We start from the raw sequence: 22442 nt of genomic DNA, 5'->3' as shown, positions 1-22442 counted from the left end.
GCTGTGGCCCCCAGATGCACGGAAGGCCCAGGAGGATGCAGTGCAGTCAGTAGGTTTTATTTGATGAGGGGGTTTTTCTGCTGAACTGAGTTGGGGTTGCTTGGGGACAGAGCGAAGGCTGGCAGAGGGCACACGGGACCCTGACCACTCCCAGGCTAGGTCCTTCATGTCTTCAGTTCTTCAGTCAGGCGATCCTGGGGCCCCCTGGGGAGAGCCCACATCCTGAGTGGGCACCCCCTACCCATGACAAGCCTCCCAGAAGAGCAGCTTCTAGCTGATGCTCTGAGTCACTCGGAGCTGGTCACCGGGCACTGGGAAGGTGGCCAGAGCCTCGTCTGTGGGGCCGAGCCCAGCAGCAGCAGCAGCAGCAGGTGGGCCCAGGCAGGTGGGCAGTCGTCAGAGCCTTCCTGCGGCTGCCACTTGCCCGCCTGGCCTCGCAGGCGTCCCTGTCATCCCGCAGCCGTGTGTTCAGTTCCCTAGGGAAGGAGGAGTCAGACATTGAGAGGGTGTGAGGGAGCTCAAGGTTGGGGGGAGGCGGGCTCTGACTCCCCTCAGACTGAAGAGAGATGTCTGGCTGGGACTGCAGCGTGAGAGGTGAAAGGCAGACATAAGAAAAGATTCCAGTGGAGTAGAGTGGCAGCCAAGAATGTTGGGGAGCTTGGAGCCCCCAAGCTCTGCTGAGCCCCTTCCTTCTCAGGCCTGAGCCTGACTGTACCTGAGCAGCTCCAATTGCCGTAGCAGGCTGTCTTTCTCTTTCTGCATGTTCCTGGAGACGGCGACCACCTCTCTGTGGGTGGGAGGTGGTGATCCGGCTGCAGGAAGGCTCCTTGGGGAGCCCCAGGACCCCCTAGAAGACCCTCCCTCCCACTGGGCGGGCCTGGGACTTGAGATGGGGATGAAAGTGGCCCAGAGCTGAGCGCCTGTCGGCCCCGCCCGCGGGACACGTACGGGGGCCCGCCCCAGCCCCGTCCCCCGGCACCGTTGGATTTGCTCCTGGCGGCCTTGCGCTTCGCTCTCCAGCCTGCGGATCTGCTCCTTCGCCCCTTCCAGCTGCGTTCGCAGCGCCTCGTGCGCCCGCCACAGCTGGGAGTTCTGGGCCTGCGCCTCCAGGTGCTCCGCAGCCCGGGCCTGCAGCTGCTGTTCTAACTGGAGGGTGGAAGGGTGGAAGGATGGAGACCGGCAAGGAACGCCCCCTCTTCCCCGGGGTGCTGCGCGGGCCCCAGGCTCCAGACAACCCAGGGACTGGGGACGCTGAGGCACAGGGGAAGAGTGCACGGGTGACCCTAGGGACGGGGCAGGGGCCAGGTGCTCACCTCCCGCTGCCGCAGGCCCGCGCGTTCCAGGTCCTGCTCGCGGCTCTGCAGCTCCAGCTCCAGGCGGCTTCTCTGCTCGCCGCGGGCAAAGTTCTGGGACGCAGGGAGGACCACTGAGCCTCCGCTGGCCGCCTGGCCATGCAAAAGAGGTACACGGAGGGCCAGGGACTGGGAGTGGGCCAGGGCGAGGCGGGGTCGGGTGGGGAAAACCAGGCGGGCGTGATGGGTGAGGCCCAGCGGGGTCTCATCCTCCTGAGGGCAGCCTGGACCCGCGGAGGTGGGGCCGTCGGGGAGGGATTAATTCGGAGAAGGCGGAGCCAGGAAGGCCAGCGCGGTGGGATTGGGCCTGGCGGGAGGGGCGGGGCCCGAGACCCACCTGACTCGGCTGGCGCCGGCTCTGCTCGCGAAGCTGCTCGGTCTCCTCGTACAGAGCGCGCACCTCCCTCTCGTGCTCGCTCTCGCGCCTTCGGGGGACCAGGCGACCTCGGATGAGAACTTGCCAGTGCTACAGCCCCCCGGCACCACCTCTGCTGCTACCCTGAGGCCCTCCACTGGCTCCCAGACCCCACCCCGGCCCTCACCTCCGCAGCGCCTGCTCCAGGCCGTCGCGCTCCCGGGCCGCCTCCTCCAGGCAGGCTGACGCGCGTATCAGAACATCCTCGAAAGAGCTCAGCAACTCGGGGCGCTCGCGCTGCAGCCGGGCCCAGAGCGTCCTCACAGCCCGCTGCCTGGAGGGCGGGCGGGAACTGAGGCTGGAGCTGGCAGAGGCGGGGAGCAGGCTCCCCTCCGCCAACGGCAAACCCTTGGGAGACTCCTTCGTCCCTGGGCAGGACAGGAGCACTTGCAGCGTGCAGGGCATCCCTCCCGTGAGCGCTTTCGCCCCTGCCCGGCGTGCGTGGTCGGTGTGCGTATCCCGGGCAGTGCCAGTATGTGGCCCCGCGCCCGGCGCTGCCCCTCCTCCCTGCAGCCCTGGCTGCTGCCTCATGAAATGCAAATTCTGCGGGAAATCACGCCAGGTCCCTCCCAAGGAGTCGCAGCTGACGCTAGGCTAGGCCTGACCCGCCCTAGAGACCCTGTGCAGGACCAGCACTCGGGTGACAAGGGCAGACAGCATGCAGGCAGAGAAACAGCAGAGGGAGCAGTGGGAGCGGGGCCAGCGCCGACTCACTCGCCCAGGACCGGGGCCACCCCCAGTTGCTCCAACACAGTGTGGAATCGCTCCTCCTCTTCCTCCTCCTCCTCATCCAGAGAGGCCCGCGTGCCCTGCACGTCGAGCCAGCCCCAGCCCGACTCAAAGGTCTCCTCGGGAGTCCTGCGGGGGGTCGCTCCCTGGGCCGACTCCACCCCCACAAACATCCCTGCGGGCATGGAGCGAGCGATTACCACCGCTGTGGGTCGCCACCCTGGCTCTGTCCCCGTTCACCCTCCCAACGAGTATCCTGCCCTCTCTCAGGGCCCAGTTTCCTGTTTTTCTTCCTTATTCTGGTCCTATTGGCCTGGGAACAAGAGGTGACAGGCCGGCTCCCAGCCCCACCGGAGCTTAGCACGGGAGAGGAGGTGAGGGGCAGGAAGGTCAGCTCCACACACTGGACAGCAGCTGGGAGCCCCCAAGCGCCAGTGCGTGCAGACACCAGCACGGGCCCCGGAGGGAGGAGGAGGAGAGGCACAGGCAGCCCTCGGGGCGCCACAGGTGCCAGGCCTCCTGATCAGGCCTCCAGTTCTGGGCAGTGGGAGATAGGCAGGCCTCAGGCTCACCCAGGCCCAGGCAGAACTCCCGGGCAGTGAGAAAGCCAGTGTGAGCCTGGTCCAGACTTTCAAACACGGCCTCCAGCTGCTCTGGTGTGAGGGGCAGGTCGCTCTGGAGTCCCTGGTCAGGGAAGGAGAGCAGAGATGAGCTGCTGAGGTCAACCAGGGCCGAAGCAATCTCTTGGGGCGAGGGACTCACCTGCAGGTCGTGCCTGGTGATGAAACCCTTGGCCTCCTTGTCACATAGCAGAAACAGCTCCTGGGCCTGCTCCAGCATTGCAGCCTGTGGCCCTGCAGAGCCCCCCTCAAGTTCCCCCTCCTCCTCCTGGGCCTCATCAGCCCCAGGCTTTCCAGGGCTGGCCATGGGAGCAGGGGGCCTCAGTTGGCCTTCAGGTGCTGTGAAGCCAAGGGAGGGTCAGAAAAAATTCAGGAGGGGAGCAGATGGGGTGCAAATATGTCTGACGGCTCAGCTGAGGGCCCTCCCTGCAGCAGGTGGGAAGGTAGGCGGAAGGCAAGGTAGGGCCAGGGGGGTGGATGTAGAAAATGCTGCAGGGTTGGGGTGTCACTGGGGTGGGTGATGCAGCTCAGGACCTGTGAGTACTGCCCCAATGGGTCTGGCATCTCAGGAGGTTGGAACCCAGGGAGAGGCTACAGCCCTAGGAGGGGCTGCCGACTTTGGGAGAGGGGGAGCTGGAGGTGAGGGCAATCTCAGGGGCCAGTGGAGAAGACCTGGTGATAAGGAAGGTGGGATCCTGAAAGCTGAGAGGAGCTGGCTGCAGGTCAGTGAGGGAGGAGCCCGTCACGCTCTGCAACTGGAGATCTGATCCCAAGTGAGGGCTCAACCAGTCCTGACCAAGTCCTTAGCCCCTGGCCTGGGCCTGTGTGGCCCAGCCTCATGACAGCTGGCAGGCAGGGCAAACTTCTCCCTTCTGCCCACTGGCACCTCCCTCCACACAACTAAGCCGACAGACTGCAGGGGCAAGGTCCCAGCCTGCGGAGCCCTGCCTCTGAGGCTCCACTCAGAAACACTCAGATTCGAGACCTAATACCCCTGCCCCCCAACACTAAGGCCCTTCCCTGTCCCAGAACTCCCTGGGGCCTCCCATCCCACCTCCTTGCAGGGACACCCCTCCCCCTAACCAGAGCCACCTGTCCTTCACACAGTGTCCTAATCCCGGATTTCCCAAAGCTGCTCCCCAGCAAAACCCGCCTTCCCCAACCAGGGAGCTGTGATCCTCTCCCCTCACTCCCCGCCCAGGGTCCTTCCAGGTTCCTTAGCCCAGGCGACCTTCAAAGAGGGCAAGTCTGGGCAGGTGAGAGAAGGGGACACAAGAGGCCAGGGCCATTGCCTCCAAGCCACGTTGTCGCCTCTCCCTCCGGCTTGCCGGCTAGACCGGAGGTCCACCCTAGCCGGAAGCCGCGTGGCGGCAGGGCCCCAGGGAGCTGGAAGGATGGGCTGGCTGGGTGGGGCGGCCAACCGCCTGCGCTCCCCGAAACTCTAGGGTACAAGCCCGCCCTTACCCCTGCCGCCGCGCGCCCCGAGGGTGTAACTCGAGTTCCCGACCGAGACGCTCAGGTTTGGCGCGGGCCACGGCGGCCCCGAGGGGGTGCCGGCGGCGGGTGCCGGGCGGGCGGCGGTGGAGGGGCCTCAGCGGTGGGACCAGCGGTCGCCTACCTGCGAACTGCGCCGCCGCACCTGCCGCGCGCCCGGGGCCGCTCCTCCCGGAAACGCTGGGCGCGCCCCGCCCCAGCTGAGACCCGGCCAGGGCGCCGGGGGCACCGGGCCCGGAGCGACCCCTGCCGCCTCCCAGGCACCGAGACCCCTGCTTGGGCCGGCCCCGGGAGGAGCCGCTCTGCGCCGCTGTGGCCTGTCCCCGCCTCTCTGCGCTGCCCCGGCTGCCCGACCCGTGGAGGCTCGAGCGAGCAGTGGAGCAACGATGTGCCCTGGAGACCCAGGGACCCCCCAGAGCTGGGACAAGGCAGCGGGGGGCGGGCGCAGACACCAGCGTCTGGGAGGGGCCACTCCTGTCGGTGGGGAGCCTGACTTAAGGCACCAAAAAGTGTGTGTAGGAAAAGGCCGGGCAGGAAACAGACCAAATACTTTCAGCGGTTATCTCTAGGGGTGGGGAGCCTTTACTTTCTTCTCGATACTTTCCCAGTTTTTAAACAATAAACATGTAGGCCAGGCGCCTGTAATCCCAGCACTTTGGGAAGCCGAGGCAGGGGCGGATCACCTGAGGTCAGGAGTTCGAGACCAGCCTGTCCAACATGGCGAAACCCCATCTCTACTAAAAATACAAAAAACCCTAACCTGTAATCCCAGCTACTGGGGAGGCTGAGCCAGGAGAGTCGCTTGAACTCAGGAGGCAGAGGTTGCAGTGAGCAGAGATTGTGCCATTGTACTCCAGCCTGGGCGACAAGAACGAAACTCCATCTCAAAACAAAACAATGAACATGTAATGCTAGAAAATGTTTAACTTAGCAGTATTCAGTGTACACGTACGGGTGAACGAGCTGGGGACACAGGGAGGTCCCACCTCCACAGCCCCTCCTGGCTCTCCTTCTGGGGCCCAGCCCTGACTGGGGCTCCCAGTCAGGGGGAGGACTGGAAGGAGGAGCTGCCTGAGGCCAGAATGAAACCCTCCCGTGTGGGGAGAAAATTCCACCCAAGACCGAGGAGCCCTCCCCAGCCCGTCTGGCCCCCGCACCCACCTGAAGGGCTGGAATCACTCTCCCGCCCAGCAACCCTGGAGGGGTGCAAGGCCTCTGCTTCTCAAGGAAGGGGCCTGGGATCCAGCCTGCGACCCAGCTGAACCACAAAAGGCTGGGCTTATGGGACAGGACCTTGAAACCAAGGAGGGGGGTGGCCTCTGGCACAGGCGCAACAGGGACCTGCCTGGCCGGCTCGCCCAGTCCCAGATCCCAGAACCAACCGTTATTGTTGGCAGGGGGCTGCCACCACAGCCACCCCACGCCTTCTGGGAGGAGCAGGTGGGGACTGACTCTGACAGGGCTAAGAGCTCTGGACAGCCAGTCAGGCCTAGGGCTCCACTCCAGCACCCTCAGGCCATGGGGCCCTTTTGGTTACCAAGGACTGGCCTTCTCCCCTCATGGCCTCTCCGCCATGCAGAAGATGCTGTCAGGAAACCACTTCCTCAGCACAAGGCTGAGTCCCCTTCAGCTAGGACCTCACCTGCCTCCATATCCCAGCCCCAACCTGTGTACTGGCTGGGCACAGGAACAAGAAGGTATGTGCACCAGGCCAGAGAGGCTTGTGAGGGTGGGGGGACAGAGAACTTTGGGCCAAACGCCAAGTGGAGCAAGTGCCCAGGCTTCCCAGGTCCCTTGTGCTCAGTTTCAGGAACCTCAGCCCCCACAGCTGTCCAAGCCTGAAAGCAGCCACACCCCCGCTGTGTGTGGGGAGGGGCAGGTGACACCTTTTGTAAACATTTTGGTTTTTATTTACCAAGGATCTCGGTCCCAAATATTTCCATTGGCCCTCAGAAGGCTGTGGCCAAGGGTCAGCCAGGAGGCCGAGGGCAAGTTGGGGGGCATGTGGATGGGTCCTAGACAGGGGGGTGGGCAGGAATGCAGCAGGCTCACATGTGTCTGTAGCGGGGGGTTCCTAGGCCAACCTGGCAGGTTCCAAATGCCAGGCCCAGGAGTGCGATGCTGGGAGACCCTGCAGGCCTGCAGCTGTGGAGACGCTAGTCAGCCGAGGCAGGGCCAGACCCTAGCCACTAGGCTCTGCAAGCAAGCGGGCAGTCACATACACGCGAAGCGGGCAGAGGCTGGGCTGCAGCATTTATTACATGTGCTTTCGCGAAAATAAATAATTCTTCACACACATTTTTCAGCAGGACATGAAAAATGGGGCGGGAAGGGAAGCTGCAAAGTTCTCGGGGGTAAGGGGGTGGGGGAGGTGCCCAGGCAGCACAGGGGAAGGAATATTAAGGCACAGGTGCGCGGGGCCTCAGCGGCCCAGGGGAGAGGTGTGGAAACCTCCCCACTCAGTGCAGCTGGTGAGTGGCTGGCGAGGGGCCCACGGTAAAGGCCCCTCTTGGCAGCTGTGACTCCCCCCATCTCCTCACTCTGCAGTGGTAAAGCAGGCATCTCAGGCAGGATCCCTGGAGAGGGTTGGGGTCTCAGGCAGCCCCAGGGCCCCGATCACAGGCCGGGCCGCGAGAGCAGCGGCGCTCAGCAAGGGGGCAGGCCTGGCGGGTGCTGCGGGGACGCGAGGTCGTCTGGGTCGGCGGGGGCGGGGTCGGCGGGGGCGGGGCCGGCAGATGCGCGCATGCGCAGAGCTTCGGGCGGGAAGGCCACGTTGGTGCAGAAGAGGCCGAGCAGCAGCTGGCGCTGGCACTCCTCCCACTTGGCCAGCGCGTCCCCCAGCGACAGGTTGTTGCGCATCCAGCCGGGCAGTGCCTCGCTGTAGGTGGCGCAGGACAGCGGCACGGAGGGCAACGACTGGACGCGGCGCAGCTCCACCTGCTCCGGCAGCCTGCGGGGCAGGGAGAGGGCTTCAGCTCCCGGCACTAGCACCGCGGGCCCCGGGTGGACACGCAGTCGGCGGCTCACCTGGAGGACAGGTGCCTGCCCAGCTTCCTCTTGGCGCGCATCACCAGGTACTGGCAGATGCTGCCCGTCTGCTCCTTCATCCACCGGATGTCCTCGGGAACGTCAGGCAGCCACTCCAGCAAGCTGGGGACAGGGCAAGCAGCGCGTTCAGGGGCTCGCATGCCCACCCGCCGGGCCCTGTCTGTGCCCTGACTCGGTACTGCCCACCCCACCCCACCTTCCCTGGTGACCATCACTCGCGGATGATCCCAAAGTCCGTCCCCAGGGCCCCTCTCCCGACCCCCCGGCCCCCACACCGGATGGTGAAGGACAGAGCGCTCTCCAGCGGCAGCGTGTAGGGCACCATCATTGCAGTGGCCAGACGCACGGGCAGCATGTTGGAGAGGGTGGTCAGCAGGTCTGTGGGCTCCACGCAGGCCTCCAGCAGGGCTGCAGGTAGGCGGGAGGTGAGCGGCCAGTGGAGGCAGAGGAGCCCAGGACCCCCTAGATTTCCCTCCCCGGCTCACCGTCCTCTCTCTTCCCCTCCTGCCTCCCCTCCTCCCCTCCAGTCCCCGAGGTGCGCACCCTCATTGAGTCGGACGGGCAGGTGCTCCAGGATGTGATCTTCCCCGGGCGGCTGTGAGTGGTCCACCGCTTGGGCACTCTCCATGGCCTCGTCCTCGTCCTCTGGGCCGTGGGGGCAGGCGGGGGGCAACGCCAGCAAGGGGTTGGGTCGGTTCAGAAGGCCTGGGGTGGGGGCGAGAGGGATTCCCAGTTCATCAGGCCTGCAGGGTGCAGCAGAGCCGAGCCCACCCCGCCCTGTCCCGCTGGGGTCCACGCACCGTTCCGCTGCAGGAAGCGCAGGCCGTCCCGGTAGCCCTGCTTGCACATCTCTCGCAGCACCTGTGGTGAAGAGGGTTAAACGGAGTGGAGGGAGCCAGAGATGCCTGTTCTGCCCCTGGAGTCCCTGGCGCCCCTGAGGGCCACCTCCCTTCACCACCCACAGCCCCCAACCCCAAAACCTATCCTAGACCCGTCTCTACTAAAAATACAAAAAATTAGCCGGGTATGGTGGCGGGTGCCTGTAGTCCCAGGTACTCGGGAGGCTGAGGCAGGAGAATGGCATGAACCTGGGAGGCCAAGCTTGCAGTGAGTGGAGATCGCACCACTGCACTCCAGCCTGGATGACAATGTGAGAATCCGTCTCAAAAAAAAAAAAAAAAAAATAGTTTGAGGCCAGCCAGGCATAGTGGCAGGCGCCTATAATCCCAGCTACTTGGAAGGCTGAAGCAGGAGAATAGCTTGAACCCAGAAGGCAGAAGTTGTAGTGAGCTGAGATCGCATTACTGCACTCCAGCCTTGGCAACAGAGCGAGACTCCATCTCAAAAAAAAAAAAAGAGAGAGAGAGGCTGGACGGGGAGCCTGGACAGAGGTTGGATGGGCCATCTGCCCCTAGAGAGGCTGCGCACTTTCCCGCAGCCCTCAGAAGAGGCTGTACAGACCCCACCCTACCCTGGGCACTCAGAAGTCAAAAGAGCAGTGTTCTCCCTTGGTGCTCAGTGAGGAGTGGCTGGGAAGGCCACAGTCCCCGGAGCAGAGCTCACCAGGGGCTCAGGCGGGAAGAGGGCCTTGGAGAGGCGGTAGAGGTTGCGAAGGTTGAACTGGATGCTGGTGTTGGTGACTCGCAGCTCGTGGATGTTGGTGGAGCTGTCCTGTGGACAGATGTCACTCTCGCCCGAGAAAGGGGACACTGTGATGGTGTTCTTAAGCTCATAGAGTGGCAGGTTGTCCGAAATGCCACCATCCACATAGCGCTTCCATGGGACACACAGACAGGACTGTACATGAGGGCCTGCGGCTGCACTGGCCAGCTCCCCCCACCCACCGCCACCCCACGCGGCCACCAAGGGCCCCATTCAGTGGCTATTTCATTTGGGCATTTTACCCACTGGGCATTGACTGTGGGCCAGCTTGGGCACTGAGCAGATGGCAGACGGGGGAGGGCAGGGACAGAGGAAGGGATGGCGGGGGGCAGGGCAGGAAGCGTGCATCGCCATGGCTGCTTCTTGAGTAACACAGGGGAAGTGGGGTAACAGGCAGTGGCAGGGCAAGGGCCTGAAGGATGGCTCTCGGCGGCCTCCCCCTCTGTCCCTCATCCCACGGCCCACCTCATGGAAGGTGCCCAGGGCTAGGGATACTCACCACCCCCTGGAGGGAGGGAGGGATGAGCCCACAGTACACGGGGATGAAACCGCTGCAGACATTGGCCTTCAGGACAGGGACAGAGTGGGAGAGAGTGAGCAGGGTCCTTGAGGTTCACACTGTGCCCACCCCCAAGCATGGCTCCACCAGGCCCCACCTGGATGAGCTCGTCCTTGGAGTTGAAGTGGGATATAATGACATTCTCGCCGTCCGACACGCGGGTCAGGGAGATGCCCAGGCGCCCACTGGCATGCTCATGGCTATCAGCTGGCAGAACCTTCAGCAGGAAACTGCGGATGATCTTTACCAGGTTGAAGGAGGGGTGCAGGGGGCCCAGGAACCGCTTCCGGGCCTCTTTAGATACCTCAATGAACTTGGCACCAGCCTCACCTGGGGCACAGGGCCAAGGTTAGGGGCCCGTGCTCCTGGGCTTTGCAACCCACCTTCCTTCATAGCCCCATGTCCAGGGTTCCATGGCATACAGACCCTGGAGGAGGCCCAGTGCATGTGGGACCTGGCTTATAGTTGGGACTTTGGCCACCTTCCCTGAGATGGCAGACAGCTGAGGCTGGCCAGCTGAGACCAGGACCTGCCCTCTGCCTGGTATTTCCCAACTGTCTGTCCCCATGAGTCACTGGGCCTGGTGTGGCATCTAGCCCAGGAGTGGGGACAAGGCAGAGACTCAACTCTGACCAGCCTTAGCCTTCACCCACTTGGCCAGATTCAGCAGTGGGGGGATGGGGCAGACCCACAAAGCCCAGCCCGGCACACAGGTCACAGTTCACAGGCCCGGGCGTGTTGGGCTGGAAGTAGTCAGGACCCAGTTCCTAAGAAGGCACACCTGTGTCCCACTGCAGCCAAGAGGAAGCACCCCAAACACTCCTTTTGGGCCCAAGGGTGCTGGCCAGCTTGGGGCTAGTCCCTGGAAGTGGTCTGGAGCGTTGTGGGAAGAGCTGAGGTCCAAGCCCCTCCTCCAGTGCATCACTCTTGTCAGGAGTGGGGCAGTGTGGAGGCAGGAGCTCCTCAGACAGCACCTGCTGCACTATGGGCTCCAGCTGTGCAAGACCACCCGTGAGAAGGAGTCTTGTTGGGAGCAGGGTGGGGAAGCTATGGGAGAAGTGTCCTTGGCTGGGGCAGCAGGGACCTTGATGTGTCCTGAAGCCAGGGGGCCGACTGAGGCGCTTGTCTGAAGGCCTCCAATAACAGCTGTAGTTATTCGGACCTGGGGGGTTCACTTCTGTGGTCCAGCCCCCTCCCTCCCAGGACAAAGTTCAGAGGAAGAGGGCAGGGGTGAACCCCGGACAAGCTCCTGCTGAGCAGGGTGCCTGTCATTTCGGGTGTCCTCACAGGCTAGGAGCTGGGCAGCAGTTCCCAGGACTCCTGAAGTTATGTGCTGTAAATGCTGCTCCTTCATGGCAGCCGATAGTGCGAGCCGAGGCCAGCCCAGCACACAGAGACCCATCCACTCCTGACCACAGGCACCAGAGCCCAGAAGCACCCTCACCATGAAGTGTGCAAACGCGGTGGGCCTCAGCGGGGAGCCAGGCCACAGGGCACCATGTGCAAGGAGAGGGCAGAAGAGCCCCTTCGCGCCCAGCCCTGACCTCAGCGGGGCTCCTCCTCCGGGCCCTTGGAAAGGACCAGGTCACGGTTCCCAGACGCCTCTCAGAGGCCACCCCCATGCCAGGCCCCCTGATAGCAGCCTGGAATTTGCAGAGGCCCAGGACACTGTGACCGACCGCTGGCACAGGGTGTAATATCCAGGGCCACGGGGTGACTTAGGTGCCTCCTTGGATTCTCACGGTCCCGCCCACGAGTTACTTTCTCTGTCCAATTAAGCAGCTTCTGCTGCACCTGCCCGTCCCCCAACCTTTGCGCCCGAGAGGCGGGCCCCGGGCACCCTCGGAGCAAAACAAACCAGGCCCCGCCCCCGGGCCAGCGACCCGGATTGGATCCTCGCCGGGTTCCCTAGGCGCGGACAGGAGCCCTCCCCACGGTACCCACCGGCTCGCCGCGGGGCCCCTCCGTTCACCGAGACCATCCCCCGGCCCCGCGCGGCCTTCCCGCCAGCCCCGCCTGCCGCCCCCGGCCCCGCTCACCCAGGCAGACCCCGGTGACCAGAGCCGTGGCCGTGAGCGCCCCGGCCGAGGCGCCATAGATGTGCGTGGCGTTGGCCACCAGGAAGGGCGCGTGCTCGCGGAGGCAGGAGGCCACGCCGACGTAGTAGACGCCGAGGAAGCCGCAGCCCGCGAACGAGATGTTCCACGTCTTCTCCCGGGGAAACATCGCGGCGGCGGCCGCCGGGCTCCGGGCTCCGCGGGCGGCCGGGCCTCTCTGCGCCGCTTGCTCGCCGCTCGCCGTTCGCTCGCTGGAGCCGGGAGCCGGGAGCCGGGGACCGGGAGCCGGGGGCCGGGCGGGTCCAGCTGCGGCTCTAGCGCGGGTCCCCGCTGGCGGAGGCGAAGAAGCTACGCGAGCGGCGCAGAGGCGGCGCTTTTAAGTGTGAACTCACGGCGGGGGCGGGGCCGGCACACGAAGACCAATCGGGGCGCGCGGGGAACGGCCGTGCCTTCGGGCCCCGCCCCCGTCCCTGACCCGCCCCCCCGCGCTGGAGCCCCGCCCCCCGCTGCCGCCCAGCGAAGCCTCCCGCCCTCCCTCCGCCCCTGCTGGGCACGGCTGGGGGCACGCGCCTACGGGAGCCGGGTGGGCCGGGCGCAGGCCCCCAAGCCTGGGGGCTGGAAGCCTCACACAGACCTGGGTACCCGCGAGAGGGGGCTCTGGTTTCAGGGCAGCCGCCGCCCTTCCCCACCAGGTCCGCCTCCCACACCCACCCGGGACAGAGGAGCTGGTCCCTGGACAGAGACTCACCGGCAGCACCCCAGACCTGAAAGCCGCACAGGCCTCGGGAGTCCCAGGACCCACTGGCTCACCCACAGACGGACCCATAAACATCCAAGGCGGGATGCTAGTCCCGCAAATCCTTCGTGGGGGACCCCAGCTCCGCAGACCCACGCGCCCTGACGTGGGGCCTCAGCCTTGTCCCGCGCCCGCGACCCCTCCGGACCTTGGCCTCTTACCTGGGTCTGTACCTGGGTCCCGCCCTGCCTGTTCAGGCTTTGGGGCTGTGCGCGTCTGACTGGGGCCGCCCCGCCCCCCGATAATTGCCCCAGAGGTAGAGCAATCCTGGGTGATGTCACCCTTCCGTCCCTTTTCCGCATTTTTCTCCTTGTCAGTGGTGCAAGCCGGGCTTGGTGTGGATCCAGGATCTGTCCCTGAACCTCACCCCACCCCCAAAGGAGAGGTTCTCTTAGGTTGGGGTGGGAGGCAATGAGATTCTGTCTCCCCAGGAACACTGGCTCTCCAGGCTGAGGTCATCTCTGGCCCTAGCTGTTGTCAGGGCTGCAGAGGGTCTGGGATGGGGCTTGGGGCTGCCCCCAACCCAAGCTGAGTTAGAGAAGCCAGAGCAGGGCCTTCCCAGAATGGGGCGATGTAGGGGGATGCTGCCCAGTCCTCAGCCTCCATGCTCCCAGACATCCCAGAGAGCAGTGGAAAGTCAACCCTGCCCCAGCCCTACTGGGGGCCGGTAGGCGTCTACATAGGCTGAAAATGAGAGGAGGCCGGGCACGGAGGCTCACACCTGTAATCCCAGCACTTGGGGAGGCCGCGACGGGCGCATTACAGAAAGTCGGGAGTTTGAGACCGCCCTGGCTGGTGAAACCCTGTCTGTACTAAAAATACAAATATTAGCCGGTCAGGGTGGCATACGCCTGTAATCCAAGCTACCTGGGAGGCTGAGGTGGGAGAATCACCTGAACCTGGGAGGCGGAGGTTGCAGCGAGCTGAGATTGCACTACTGCACTCCAGCCTAGGCTTCAGAGCCAGGCTCCCTCCACCCCAAAAAAAAGAAAAAAAAGAGGCTGGGCGCCGTGGTGGCCCACGCATGTAATCCCAACACTTTGGAAGGCCAAGGTGGGCTGATCACCTGAGGTCAGGAGTTCGAGACCAGCCAGGCCAACATGGCAAAACCCCCTCTGTACTGAAAATACAAAAATTAGCCGGGCGTGGTAGCACATGCCTGTAGTCCTAGCTACTCGGGAGGCTAAGGCAGGAGAATCGCTTGAACCTGGGAGGCAGAGGTTGCAGTGAGCTGAGATGGTGCCACCGCACTCCAGCCTGGCCAGGTGACAGAGCATGACTTCTCAAAAACAAAACAAAACAAAACAAAAAAAAACGCCAGGCACTGTGGCTCATGCCTGTAATCCCAGCACTTTGGGAGGCCGAGCTGGGCAGATCACGAGGTCAAGAGATAGAGACCATCCCAGCTAACATGGTGAAACCCCATCTCTACTAAAAAAATATAAAAAATTAGTTGGGCATGGTGGCAGACGCCTGTAGTCCCAGCTACTTGGGAGACTGAGGCAGGAGAATGGCATGAACCCGGGAGGCGGAGCTTGCAGTGAGCCCAGATCGTGCCACTGCACTCCAGCCTGCTCCATCTCAGGAAAAAAAAAAAATTGAAAAATGAGTGAGAGGAGGTCGCGTGGGGCACCTCAGGGGTTCTGGAGTGCTCCCCTGTGGGAAGCGAGGATAAGTTGAACTTTGAAGGGTAAATGAGCAGACAGGGCTGTAGGCCCTCCAGGCAGCCGACCAGGACAGGGGAAGATTGTGGGGGAGTGAGGGGGAGAGAGTAACTGAGCCCCAGGTGGGAGAGGGTCAAGCAGGGAGGACGTGACCATACTTGACTTGAAGAGACTCCTAGGCAGGGCGCAGTGGCTCACACCTATATTCCCAGCACTCTGGGAGGCTGAGGTGGGGGGATTGCTTGAGTCCAGGAATTTGAGACCAGCCTAGGCAACATAGCTTGATTCCATCCCTACAACAAAATTAAAAAATAGGCCGGGCACGGTGGCTCACGCCTGTAATCCCAGCACTTTGGGAGGCTGAGGTGAGTGGATCACGAGGTCAGGAGATGGAGACCATCCTGGCTAACATGGTGAAACCCTGTCCCTACTAAAAATACAAAAAAAAAAAAAAAAAAAAAAAAAAAAAATTAGCCAGGCGTGGTGGCAGGCGCCTGTAGTCCTACTTACTCAGGAGGCTGAGACAGGACAATGGTGTGAACCCCAGAGGCGGAGCTTGCAGTGAGTGTAGATGGTGACACTGCACTCCAGCCTGGGCGACAGAGCGAGACTCCATCTTAAATAAATAAATAAATAAGTAAAAATAAGTGCCAGGAGCGGTGGCTCACGCCTGTAATCCCAGTACTCTGGGAGGCCAAGGCGGGCAAATCACAAGGTCAGGAGATTGAGACCATCCTGGCTAATACGGTGAAACCCCGTCTGTACTAAAAATACAAAAAATTAGCCAGGCATGGTGGTGGGCGGCTGTAGTTCCAGCTACTAGGGAGGCTGAGGCAGAATGGTGTGAACCCAGGAGGTGGAGCTTACAGTGAGCCGAGATCCAGCCACTGCACTCCAGCCTGGACAACAGAGCAAGACTCCATCTCAAAACAAACAAACAAACAAATAAATAAATAATAAAAAATAATAAAGGCCAGGCGCGGTGGCTCACGCTTGTAATCCCACCACTTTGGGAGGCCGAGGCAGGTGGATCACGAGGTCAGGAGATTGAGACCATTCTTGCTAACACGGTGAAACCCCATCTCTACTAAAAATACAAAAAATTAGCCAGGCATGGTGGTGGGCGCCTGTAGTCCCAGCTACTCAGGAGGCTGAGGCAGGAGAATGGCGTGAAACCGGGAGACGGAGCTTTCAGTGAGCTGAGATCACACCACTGCACTCCAGCCTGGGCGACAGAGCAAGACTCCGTCTCAAAAAAAAAGAAAAAGAAAAATATATATATATGTAAAATAATAAATAAAATAAAAAATAAATATATAAATAAGTAAATAAATAAATAAATAAATAAAAACTAAGCCAGGTGTAGTGTACCCACCTATAGTCTCAGCGACTCAGGAGACTGAGGTTGGAGGATCGACTTGAGTCTGGGCTGGCTGGGGGTGAACCATGATCGCACCACTGCACGTCAGCCTGAGCGAGAGTGAGACCCTGTCTCAAAAACAAAACAAGGCTAGGCGCGGTGGCTCAAGCTTGTAATGCCAGCACTTTGGGAGGCCAAGATGGGCGGATCACGAGGTCAGGAGTTCAAGACCATCCTGGCTAACACGGTGAAACCCCGTCTCTAGTAAAAAAATACGAAAAGCTAGCCGGGCGAGGTGGCGGGCGCCTGTAGTCCCAGCTACTCAGGAGGCTGAGGCAGGAGAATGGCATAAACCCGGGAGGCGGAGCTTGCAGTGAGCTGAGATCCGGCCACCCCACTCCAGCCCCGGCACAGGCGAGACTCCTGCGCACGTGGGGCCTCTTCCAAATCTTCAGATGGAGGTACACGGGGGCAAATGCACTCTGGGATTGGGGAGGGAGGGCCAGGGTTTGGAGGGCGGAGCCAGGTGTCAGGAGACCCCTGTGACTGGATTCTGTCGATGCTGCTGGAGCCAGCAGGGTTCAGGGTGTGATGAAGTAGGGATGGAAGTCCAGGGGCTCCTCAGGACAACCACTGACAGGGAAGCCAGGGACTTAGGGTCCTTCCCTCTCCAAGGAGAGGCCGGGAAAGGCCAGGGTTCGGGCCTTAGCCCCATTTGAGGGACTGTCGCCTTGATGGGTGGTGCTGCCTCAGCACAGGGAGACCTTTGCTCCTATTTCCACATCTGGGTCAGGCTGTTTTGGGTACATAATCTCCAGGCCCCTGGGAGGCTCAGGAGCCAGGAACTGGGCAGTCCTTCCCAGAATCCTGGCAGGGTCTGGGAGCACCCCACCATTAGGACAAGCTCCAAGGGACAGTTCAATGAGAAACCCCAGGCAGTGGGACGTCCCCCTCTCATGGTGACCTCCGGGCGAAATAGGGCCCCTCCCTTCAGGGTCCAAGGCTGGAATTGCCAGGTCTGCACTCGGAAGCCTAGGTCCACTCCTGCTGCGGGCCCCTTCCCTGAGCCTGGGCCATCCCCAGCACCAGCCTCACCCCTGCCTTGTTGTAGCGAGCACTGCTCCCTGCACTCCTTAGCTGTACCTTGCTAGGGTCATTTCTCTGCTTCCTCCTCCATCTGCTGCCCCACCCCTACTACCCAGGTTCCAGCCTCCTCCACTGCTCACCTGGCTTTACTCCCACCCTAGTCTCTGCTTTTATGGGCATCCAAAAAGGTCTTTTTAAAAATATTATTGGCCGGGCGCGGTGGCTCAAGCCTGTAATCCCAGCACTTTGGGAGGCCGAGACGGGCGGATCACGAGGTCAGGAGATCGAGACCATCCTGGCTAACACGGTGAAACCCCGTCTCTACTAAAAATACAAAAACTTAGCCGGGCGAGGTGGCAGGCGCCTGTAGTCCCAGCTACTCGGGAGGCTGAGGCAGGAGAATGGCGTGAACCCGGGAGGCGGAGCTTGCAGTGAGCTGAGATCTGGCCGCTGCACTCCAGCCTGGGTGACAGAGCGAGACTCCGTCTCAAAAAAAAAAATAAATAAAAAATAAAAAAATAAAAATATTATTAAGGCCGGGCACGGTGGCTCACACCTGTAATCCTAGCACTTTGGAGGCCGAAGCGGGTGGGTTGCCTGAGCCAAGAGTTTGAGACCAGCCTGCCCAACGTGGTAAAACCCCATCTCTACAAAAAGATACAAAAAATTAGCCGGGACTGGTGGCAGGCACCTGTAATCACAGCTACTCAGGAGGCTGAGGCAGGAGAAATCACTTGAACCGGAGAGGCAGAGGTTGCAGTGAGCTGAGATCGTGCCACTGCACTCTAGTCTGGGTAACAAGAGCAAAAGTCCATCTCAAAAAGAAAAACAAAATAAATAAAAAGCATCTTGGATCCCTCTCCATCTCAGTACCTTCTGTGGCTCCCTGGCTCCCCCGACAACCCACATTGCTTCCCCTCCAGGGACTCTGCCTTCCTGCAGGTCTTGGCTCCCAATCTGAGGGAGGCCTCCCCCAGTCACCCCAACTGTCTTCTGTGCTATACCCTCCTGTTTATCCTCCCAGAACTAAGGAGGTCACAGAGCAGGTGCTCCCCACACCAAAGCCAGTTGGTGGGTTGCTGACCCCAAGCCCAGGGTGGGAGCGGCAGACCATCTTCTGGGTGCCTACATTGGTGGGCAAAGACCCTGAGGCTCGGGAGACAGCGTACGGAGTAGGGCCAGGAGGGCAGAGAGGCGGGGAGGGGTGGGTGATGGCCTGTCCTTAGCCCCATATTCCAGGCCAGAGCCTGTCAGGGGAGGGCAAGCCCACCCCCAAAGGACCTAGTTCAGTGAACACTTGGCCCTGCGGTCACTGCCCACAAGCCCTGAGCACATCTGCCCAGTAAGGCAGGGGTTGGCTGTGAACGGCAGAAAAACAAGCCTGAGGAGTGACTGCCCAAGTTGCTCAGGGCATTATGGCGGAGCCATGACTCCTGCAGGGAAACCCAGGGGCGTACACCACCCCCAAGCTGGACTCACTTCCTGCATCCACTTGTAAAGCCCAGGGGCTACGAATCCTGTCCTTGCAAGACCAGGCACCAAGCCACCCCAAAGACAGAGCCCTGATTACGCAAGCTCCATTTCAAATCAGCTTCTCTGCTGTTCTTTTTACAGGCAGGATGTCTGCCGCTCAGGCTGGAGTGCAGTGGCACTATCATGGCCCACTGTTAACTTCAACCTCCTGGGCAAGTGATCATCTCAACTTCTCATAGCACGGACTACAGGTGCACACCACGCCTGGATAGTTTGTTTTTTAGAGATGGGATCTTGCTATTTGCCCAGGCTGGTCTCAAACTCCTGGCCTCAAGTGATCCTCCCTCCTCGGCTTCCCAAAGTGCAGGGATCATGGGCACGAACTACTGTGCCCGGCCCGTTCACATTTTTCTGGGGTGTACTAGGAGCTAGGATACCGCTTAAGGCCCACAGGAAGGGGCCCCAGGCAGCTGTGATGCCCAGACTCCCCTCCTCATGCTCATTTTGCACCAGAAACTCTTCCCCAACACCATGTTGTCCACACTTCAGCCCCAAACCTGCCCTCTTTGATGCGAAGCTGGGCAGAGACTACCGTCTGACAAAGTGCTCATGGAATACTTGAGGTATGTGTAAAAGGCTTTATTTGCAGGGTAGCAGGAATTTAATCAAAGAGGCCAAATCCCATGTCATCGTCTGACTCTTCAGACTCCTCCTTCTTCTCATCTTTCTTCTCCTCTGCTGTGGAAAAGAGGAGAGGTGTGGTGAGCACTGCCCAAGTGCCAGGCCAGTCCCCCCATGGAGACCCCACTGCAGCAACACTGTCTGAGCCCCAGCCCCTTGCCCACTCACCAGGCCACCACTTACCTGCAGCAGGCGCGGAACCAGCAGCAGGTGCTGCAGAGCCTGGGGCAGCGGAGACGGCCACAGCCCCACCGGCAGGTACACTGGCAAGCTTGCCAATACCTACAGAAAGCAGAGAGGTGAGACCAGAGCAGCTGCCCAGTCTGGGAAGCTGTTCCACAGGGAAGTCAGATGGCACCATGGATGGCACAGGGCACCCAACATATATGGACCCACCATATGCCAAAGTCTCCCGTTCTTCTGGAACACTCCCTCCCCCAGCCACTCCTCAACAGGGACTTTTCCTATCCAGAAACTTGCCTTCTAGGAATTAGGCCCACATTACCTGCCTGCCCACTTTCCCCACCTCCACCCTCAGATGTCCGTTGGACAAACATGGTTTTTTGTTGTTGTTTTTTTTTTTTGAGACAGAGTCTTGCTCTGTTGCCCAGGCTGGAGTTCAGTGGCGCAATCTCGGCTCACTGCAAGCTCCACCTTCCAGGTTCACGCCATTCTCCTGCCTCAGCCTGCCAAGTAGCTGGGACTACAGGCGCCCGCCACCTCGCCCAGCTAATTTTTCATATCTTCAGTAGAGATGGCGTTTCACCGTGTTAGCCAAGATGGTCTCCATCTCCTGACCTTGTGATCCGCCCGCCTCGGCCTCCCAAAGTGGTGGGATTACAGGCGTGAGCCACCATGCTCGGCCTGGACAATGAGCATGCTGCTCCAGTGTCCACATCTCTGGCCACAGCCATGTGCTCATGGCTTGGCCCGTTTGCTGAGCCAGCCCTGTCCTGGTCACATGCATGGAAGACAGGAACAGCTGCCCCAACAGCTCAACTTCCAAACAACTCCCACCAGCTCAGCTGACACCAACAAAAAACCATCTGCCCAACAAAGAGGCAAGAAGCCTGTGAACATCCCTGGCACCCGTAGTCCCTGCCCCCAGCTCCTTCACAGAAAGCATGCGGTAAGAACTGCTGACATGAACTCAGTTCTCCAGACACCAAGCTTCAGAGGCAGGGCCACCTAAACGTCCACTGAGAACACAGGGTGCCCCCTGCTGCCCTACTCCTGGGAGTGTCTAGAAGCGCCCATGACATGAGCCCACTGGAGCCCTGCTCACTCCTCAGGTGAGGCTTCTAGGGTGCTCTGGTCCACAAGCGAAACCTGGCAGGCCACAGACGGACCAGCAGGGATTAGGATGGACCATGAAAACAAATGAAAGCCCCTCCACATCAACTCACCCTGGGCAATGACGTCTTCAATGTTTTTTCCATTCAGCTCACTAATAACCTGGAGCAGATAATCACACAGCTGTTACCAGGAAAGTGCAAATGTATCCCTGGCCCTATCCCTTCCAGAATCACAGCAGGACTGGGTCCCCCACAGAGGAATACGCCCTGAAGTTTCTAGACCTGCACTGCCCAAAGGGAGCCACCACCCTCGCTTGGTAAGTGATATAAAAATAAATGGACACTAGGTTTCTTAGACTTAGGACTGAGAAGGGAACACACGATGTCTCACCGCTTAATGTTGACTACTCACAGGTATCTTCAACACGGGCAAAATAAGCTGTCAATGAAACTGACTTTGACTTCAGGCTGGAGTGCAGTGGTGGGATCTCACTGCAGCCTTGACCTCCCGGGCTCAAGCGACTCTCCCACCTCAGTCTGGGACAACAGGTGTGAGCACACACACCTGGCTGATTTTTTTTTTTTTTTTTTTTTTGAGACGGAGTCTTGCTCTGCCGCCCAGGCTGGAGTGCAGTGGCGGGATCTCAGCTCACTGCAAGCTCCGCCTCCCGGGTTCACGCTATTCTCCTGCCTCAGCCTCCCAAGTAGCTGGGACTACAGGCGCCCGCCACCTCGCCCGGCTAATTTTTTGTATTTTTTAGTAGAGACGGGGTTTCACTGTGTTAGCCAGGATGGTCTCCATCTCCTGACCTCGTGATCCGCCCGTCTCGGCCTCCCAAAGTGCTGGGATTACAGGCTTGAGCCACCGCGCCCGGCCTTGATTTTTTTAATTGTATTTTAGAGACAGGGCTTGGCTCTGTGGGACTGCAGTGGCACCATCACTATTCCATGCAGCCTTGACTTCCCAGGCTCAAATGAGCCTCCCGCCTCAGCCTCCTGAGTAGCTGAGACTACAGATGTGCACCACTGCCTACAACTTTTTTTTTTTTCAACTTTTTCTGGAGACCAGGTTTTATGATGTTTTCCAGGCTAGTCTTGAATTCCGAGGCTCCAATAATCCACCCGCCTTGGCCTCCCAAAGTGCTGGGTGAGCCACTCGCCAGGACTGCCTTTTTTGTTTGTTTTTTAAGGAATCTTATGCATCTCACTTGTATTAAACTTCCAAAGCTCATTAATCACGACTTTGCCTCGTACCCCTCCAGCTTTTTATTTTTTCCTTTTGAGACAGGGTCTCGTTCTGTCGCCCAGTCTGCAGTGCAGTGGCATGATCTTGGCTCAGTGCAACCTCCATCTCCCGGGTTCAAGCGATTCTCCTGCCTCAGCCTCCCAAGTAGCAGGGACTACAGGCACCCACCACCACGCCCGGCTAATTTTTGTATTTTTAGTAGAGATGGGGCTTCCACATGTTTGCCAGGCTGGTTTCGAACTCCTGACCTCAGGTGATCCGCTCGCCTCGTCCTCCCAAAGTACTGGGACTACAGGCGTGAACCACTGCACCTGGCCCCCACCCTGCTTACTTCTCTACCCGAGACATCGCCGACTGGACTGAAACAAGCCTCTCCCCGAACCCTCCAGCATGTGGCCGGATCAGGCAGAAAAATCGCCTGTACGGCGCTCTACGGCGGCTGCGGGGCAAGGGCGGCAGCTACCTTGTTGAGTCGGTCGTCGTCCGCCTCGATGCCCACGCTGTCCAAGATCTTCTTGATGTCCTTGGCGCTGGGGGAGGAGTTACCCCCGAGGGCAGCCAGCAGGTAGGAGGCGACGTAGCGCATTCTGAGGCGGGCGGAGAGGGCGCGACGGCGGTGTTATCCCGGTGGCCTCCGGCCTGCCCACCCCGGGGCCGCCGGACGAGGCCGCGTGTGGCTAGACCAGTAGGCCTCCGTCCCGGAAAGACCCCGCCGCCCACCTCGCATGCCCGCGGACCCCGCGTCCCCAGCCCGCACCCCGGGCCGGGTCATCACACTCACGCGGCGGCGTCTGCGGCGGCGGCGGAGAGGCCTCACGCGTGCGACTTCGGCGGTGTCAGGGAGGAAAAGGAAGGCGCCGATGCAAGGGGCGGGGGTAAACCGCTACCCAGAAGCCTCCGGGACC

At 60.7% G+C, this 22442-nt stretch overlaps 3 protein-coding genes and 1 non-coding gene across 15 annotated transcripts; all 4 read right to left on the bottom strand.

Annotated features, from left to right (window-relative positions):
* Positions 1 to 36: 36 nt before the first annotated feature.
* Positions 37 to 5912, bottom strand: CRACR2B (calcium release activated channel regulator 2B). 11 transcript variants are annotated; one of them, XM_077961603.1, is made up of 11 exons: positions 5772 to 5903; positions 5371 to 5468; positions 3259 to 3455; positions 3069 to 3180; positions 2482 to 2671; positions 1895 to 2041; positions 1690 to 1777; positions 1314 to 1406; positions 980 to 1146; positions 716 to 787; positions 37 to 476 (listed from the first exon to the last, which is right to left on the bottom strand). In XM_077961603.1, exons 3-11 carry the CDS (start codon positions 3421 to 3423, stop codon positions 302 to 304), a joined length of 1209 nt encoding a protein of 402 aa, XP_077817729.1. In that variant the 5' UTR covers positions 3424 to 3455; positions 5371 to 5468; positions 5772 to 5903; the 3' UTR covers positions 37 to 301. The 11 variants fall into 11 exon arrangements, with proteins under 11 accessions (XP_077817729.1, XP_077817731.1, XP_077817734.1 ...); XM_077961605.1 differs by lacking the exon at positions 5371 to 5468 and having other exon boundaries at positions 1895 to 2135; positions 5772 to 5912; XM_077961608.1 differs by lacking the exon at positions 5371 to 5468 and having other exon boundaries at positions 1690 to 1796; positions 5772 to 5912.
* A 929-nt stretch (positions 5913 to 6841) lies between these two features.
* On the bottom strand, positions 6842 to 12286 carry PNPLA2 (patatin like phospholipase domain containing 2). The gene is made up of 9 exons (XM_015113281.3): positions 11919 to 12286; positions 9977 to 10209; positions 9820 to 9885; positions 9222 to 9431; positions 8459 to 8519; positions 8202 to 8363; positions 7934 to 8066; positions 7638 to 7760; positions 6842 to 7560 (listed from the first exon to the last, which is right to left on the bottom strand). Exons 1-9 carry the CDS (start codon positions 12103 to 12105, stop codon positions 7257 to 7259), a joined length of 1479 nt encoding a protein of 492 aa, XP_014968767.2. The 5' UTR covers positions 12106 to 12286; the 3' UTR covers positions 6842 to 7256.
* A 6653-nt stretch (positions 12287 to 18939) lies between these two features.
* RPLP2 (ribosomal protein lateral stalk subunit P2) lies at positions 18940 to 22419 on the bottom strand. Of its 2 annotated transcripts, none has more exons than XM_015113185.3 (5): positions 22319 to 22419; positions 22001 to 22124; positions 20403 to 20451; positions 19180 to 19278; positions 18940 to 19050 (listed from the first exon to the last, which is right to left on the bottom strand). In XM_015113185.3, exons 2-5 carry the CDS (start codon positions 22121 to 22123, stop codon positions 18977 to 18979), a joined length of 345 nt encoding a protein of 114 aa, XP_014968671.1. In that variant the 5' UTR covers position 22124; positions 22319 to 22419; the 3' UTR covers positions 18940 to 18976. The 2 variants fall into 2 exon arrangements, with proteins under 2 accessions (XP_014968671.1, NP_001180505.1); NM_001193576.1 differs by having other exon boundaries at positions 18940 to 19053; positions 22319 to 22360.
* On the bottom strand, positions 20234 to 20367 carry LOC114672534 (small nucleolar RNA SNORA52). Its single transcript, XR_003722940.1, has one exon. It is a non-coding gene; the product is annotated as a small nucleolar RNA SNORA52 (small nucleolar RNA).
* Positions 22420 to 22442: the final 23 nt, after the last annotated feature.

The sequence above is a fragment of the Macaca mulatta genome, chromosome 14, assembly GCF_049350105.2.
Source record: "Macaca mulatta isolate MMU2019108-1 chromosome 14, T2T-MMU8v2.0, whole genome shotgun sequence".
NCBI lineage: Eukaryota > Metazoa > Chordata > Mammalia > Primates > Cercopithecidae > Macaca > Macaca mulatta.
This window is presented reverse-complemented; position numbering and strand designations above follow the sequence as displayed.

Bases quoted from the DNA above. Each gene is read 5' to 3' on its own strand.
- RPLP2 (NM_001193576.1), bottom strand. From the start codon at position 22,123: ATGCGCTACGTCGCCTCCTACCTGCTGGCTGCCCTCGGGGGTAACTCC. The intron at 20,452-22,000 runs GTAGCTGCCGCC...TATCTGCTCCAG, and splicing joins ACGACGACCGACTCAACAAG to GTTATTAGTGAGCTGAATGG. The intron at 19,054-19,179 runs GTAAGTGGTGGC...TCTTTTCCACAG, and splicing joins TGGTTCCGCGCCTGCTGCAG to CAGAGGAGAAGAAAGATGAG.
- PNPLA2 (XM_015113281.3), bottom strand. From the start codon at position 12,105: ATGTTTCCCCGGGAGAAGACGTGGAACATCTCGTTCGCGGGCTGCGGC. The intron at 10,210-11,918 runs GTGAGCGGGGCC...CCTGTGCCCCAG, and splicing joins GGTCACCGGGGTCTGCCTGG to GTGAGGCTGGTGCCAAGTTC. The intron at 8,364-8,458 runs GTGCGTGGACCC...CCCCCACCCCAG, and splicing joins GCGCTTCCTGCAGCGGAACG to GCCTTCTGAACCGACCCAAC.
- CRACR2B (XM_001088585.5), bottom strand. From the start codon at position 3,423: ATGGCCAGCCCTGGAAAGCCTGGGGCTGATGAGGCCCAGGAGGAGGAG. The intron at 2,672-3,068 runs GTGAGCCTGAGG...CCATGCCCGCAG, and splicing joins GGAGTTCTGCCTGGGCCTGG to GGATGTTTGTGGGGGTGGAG. The intron at 2,042-2,481 runs GTGAGTCGGCGC...CCCGCCCTCCAG, and splicing joins GTGGCCCCGGTCCTGGGCGA to GCAGCGGGCTGTGAGGACGC.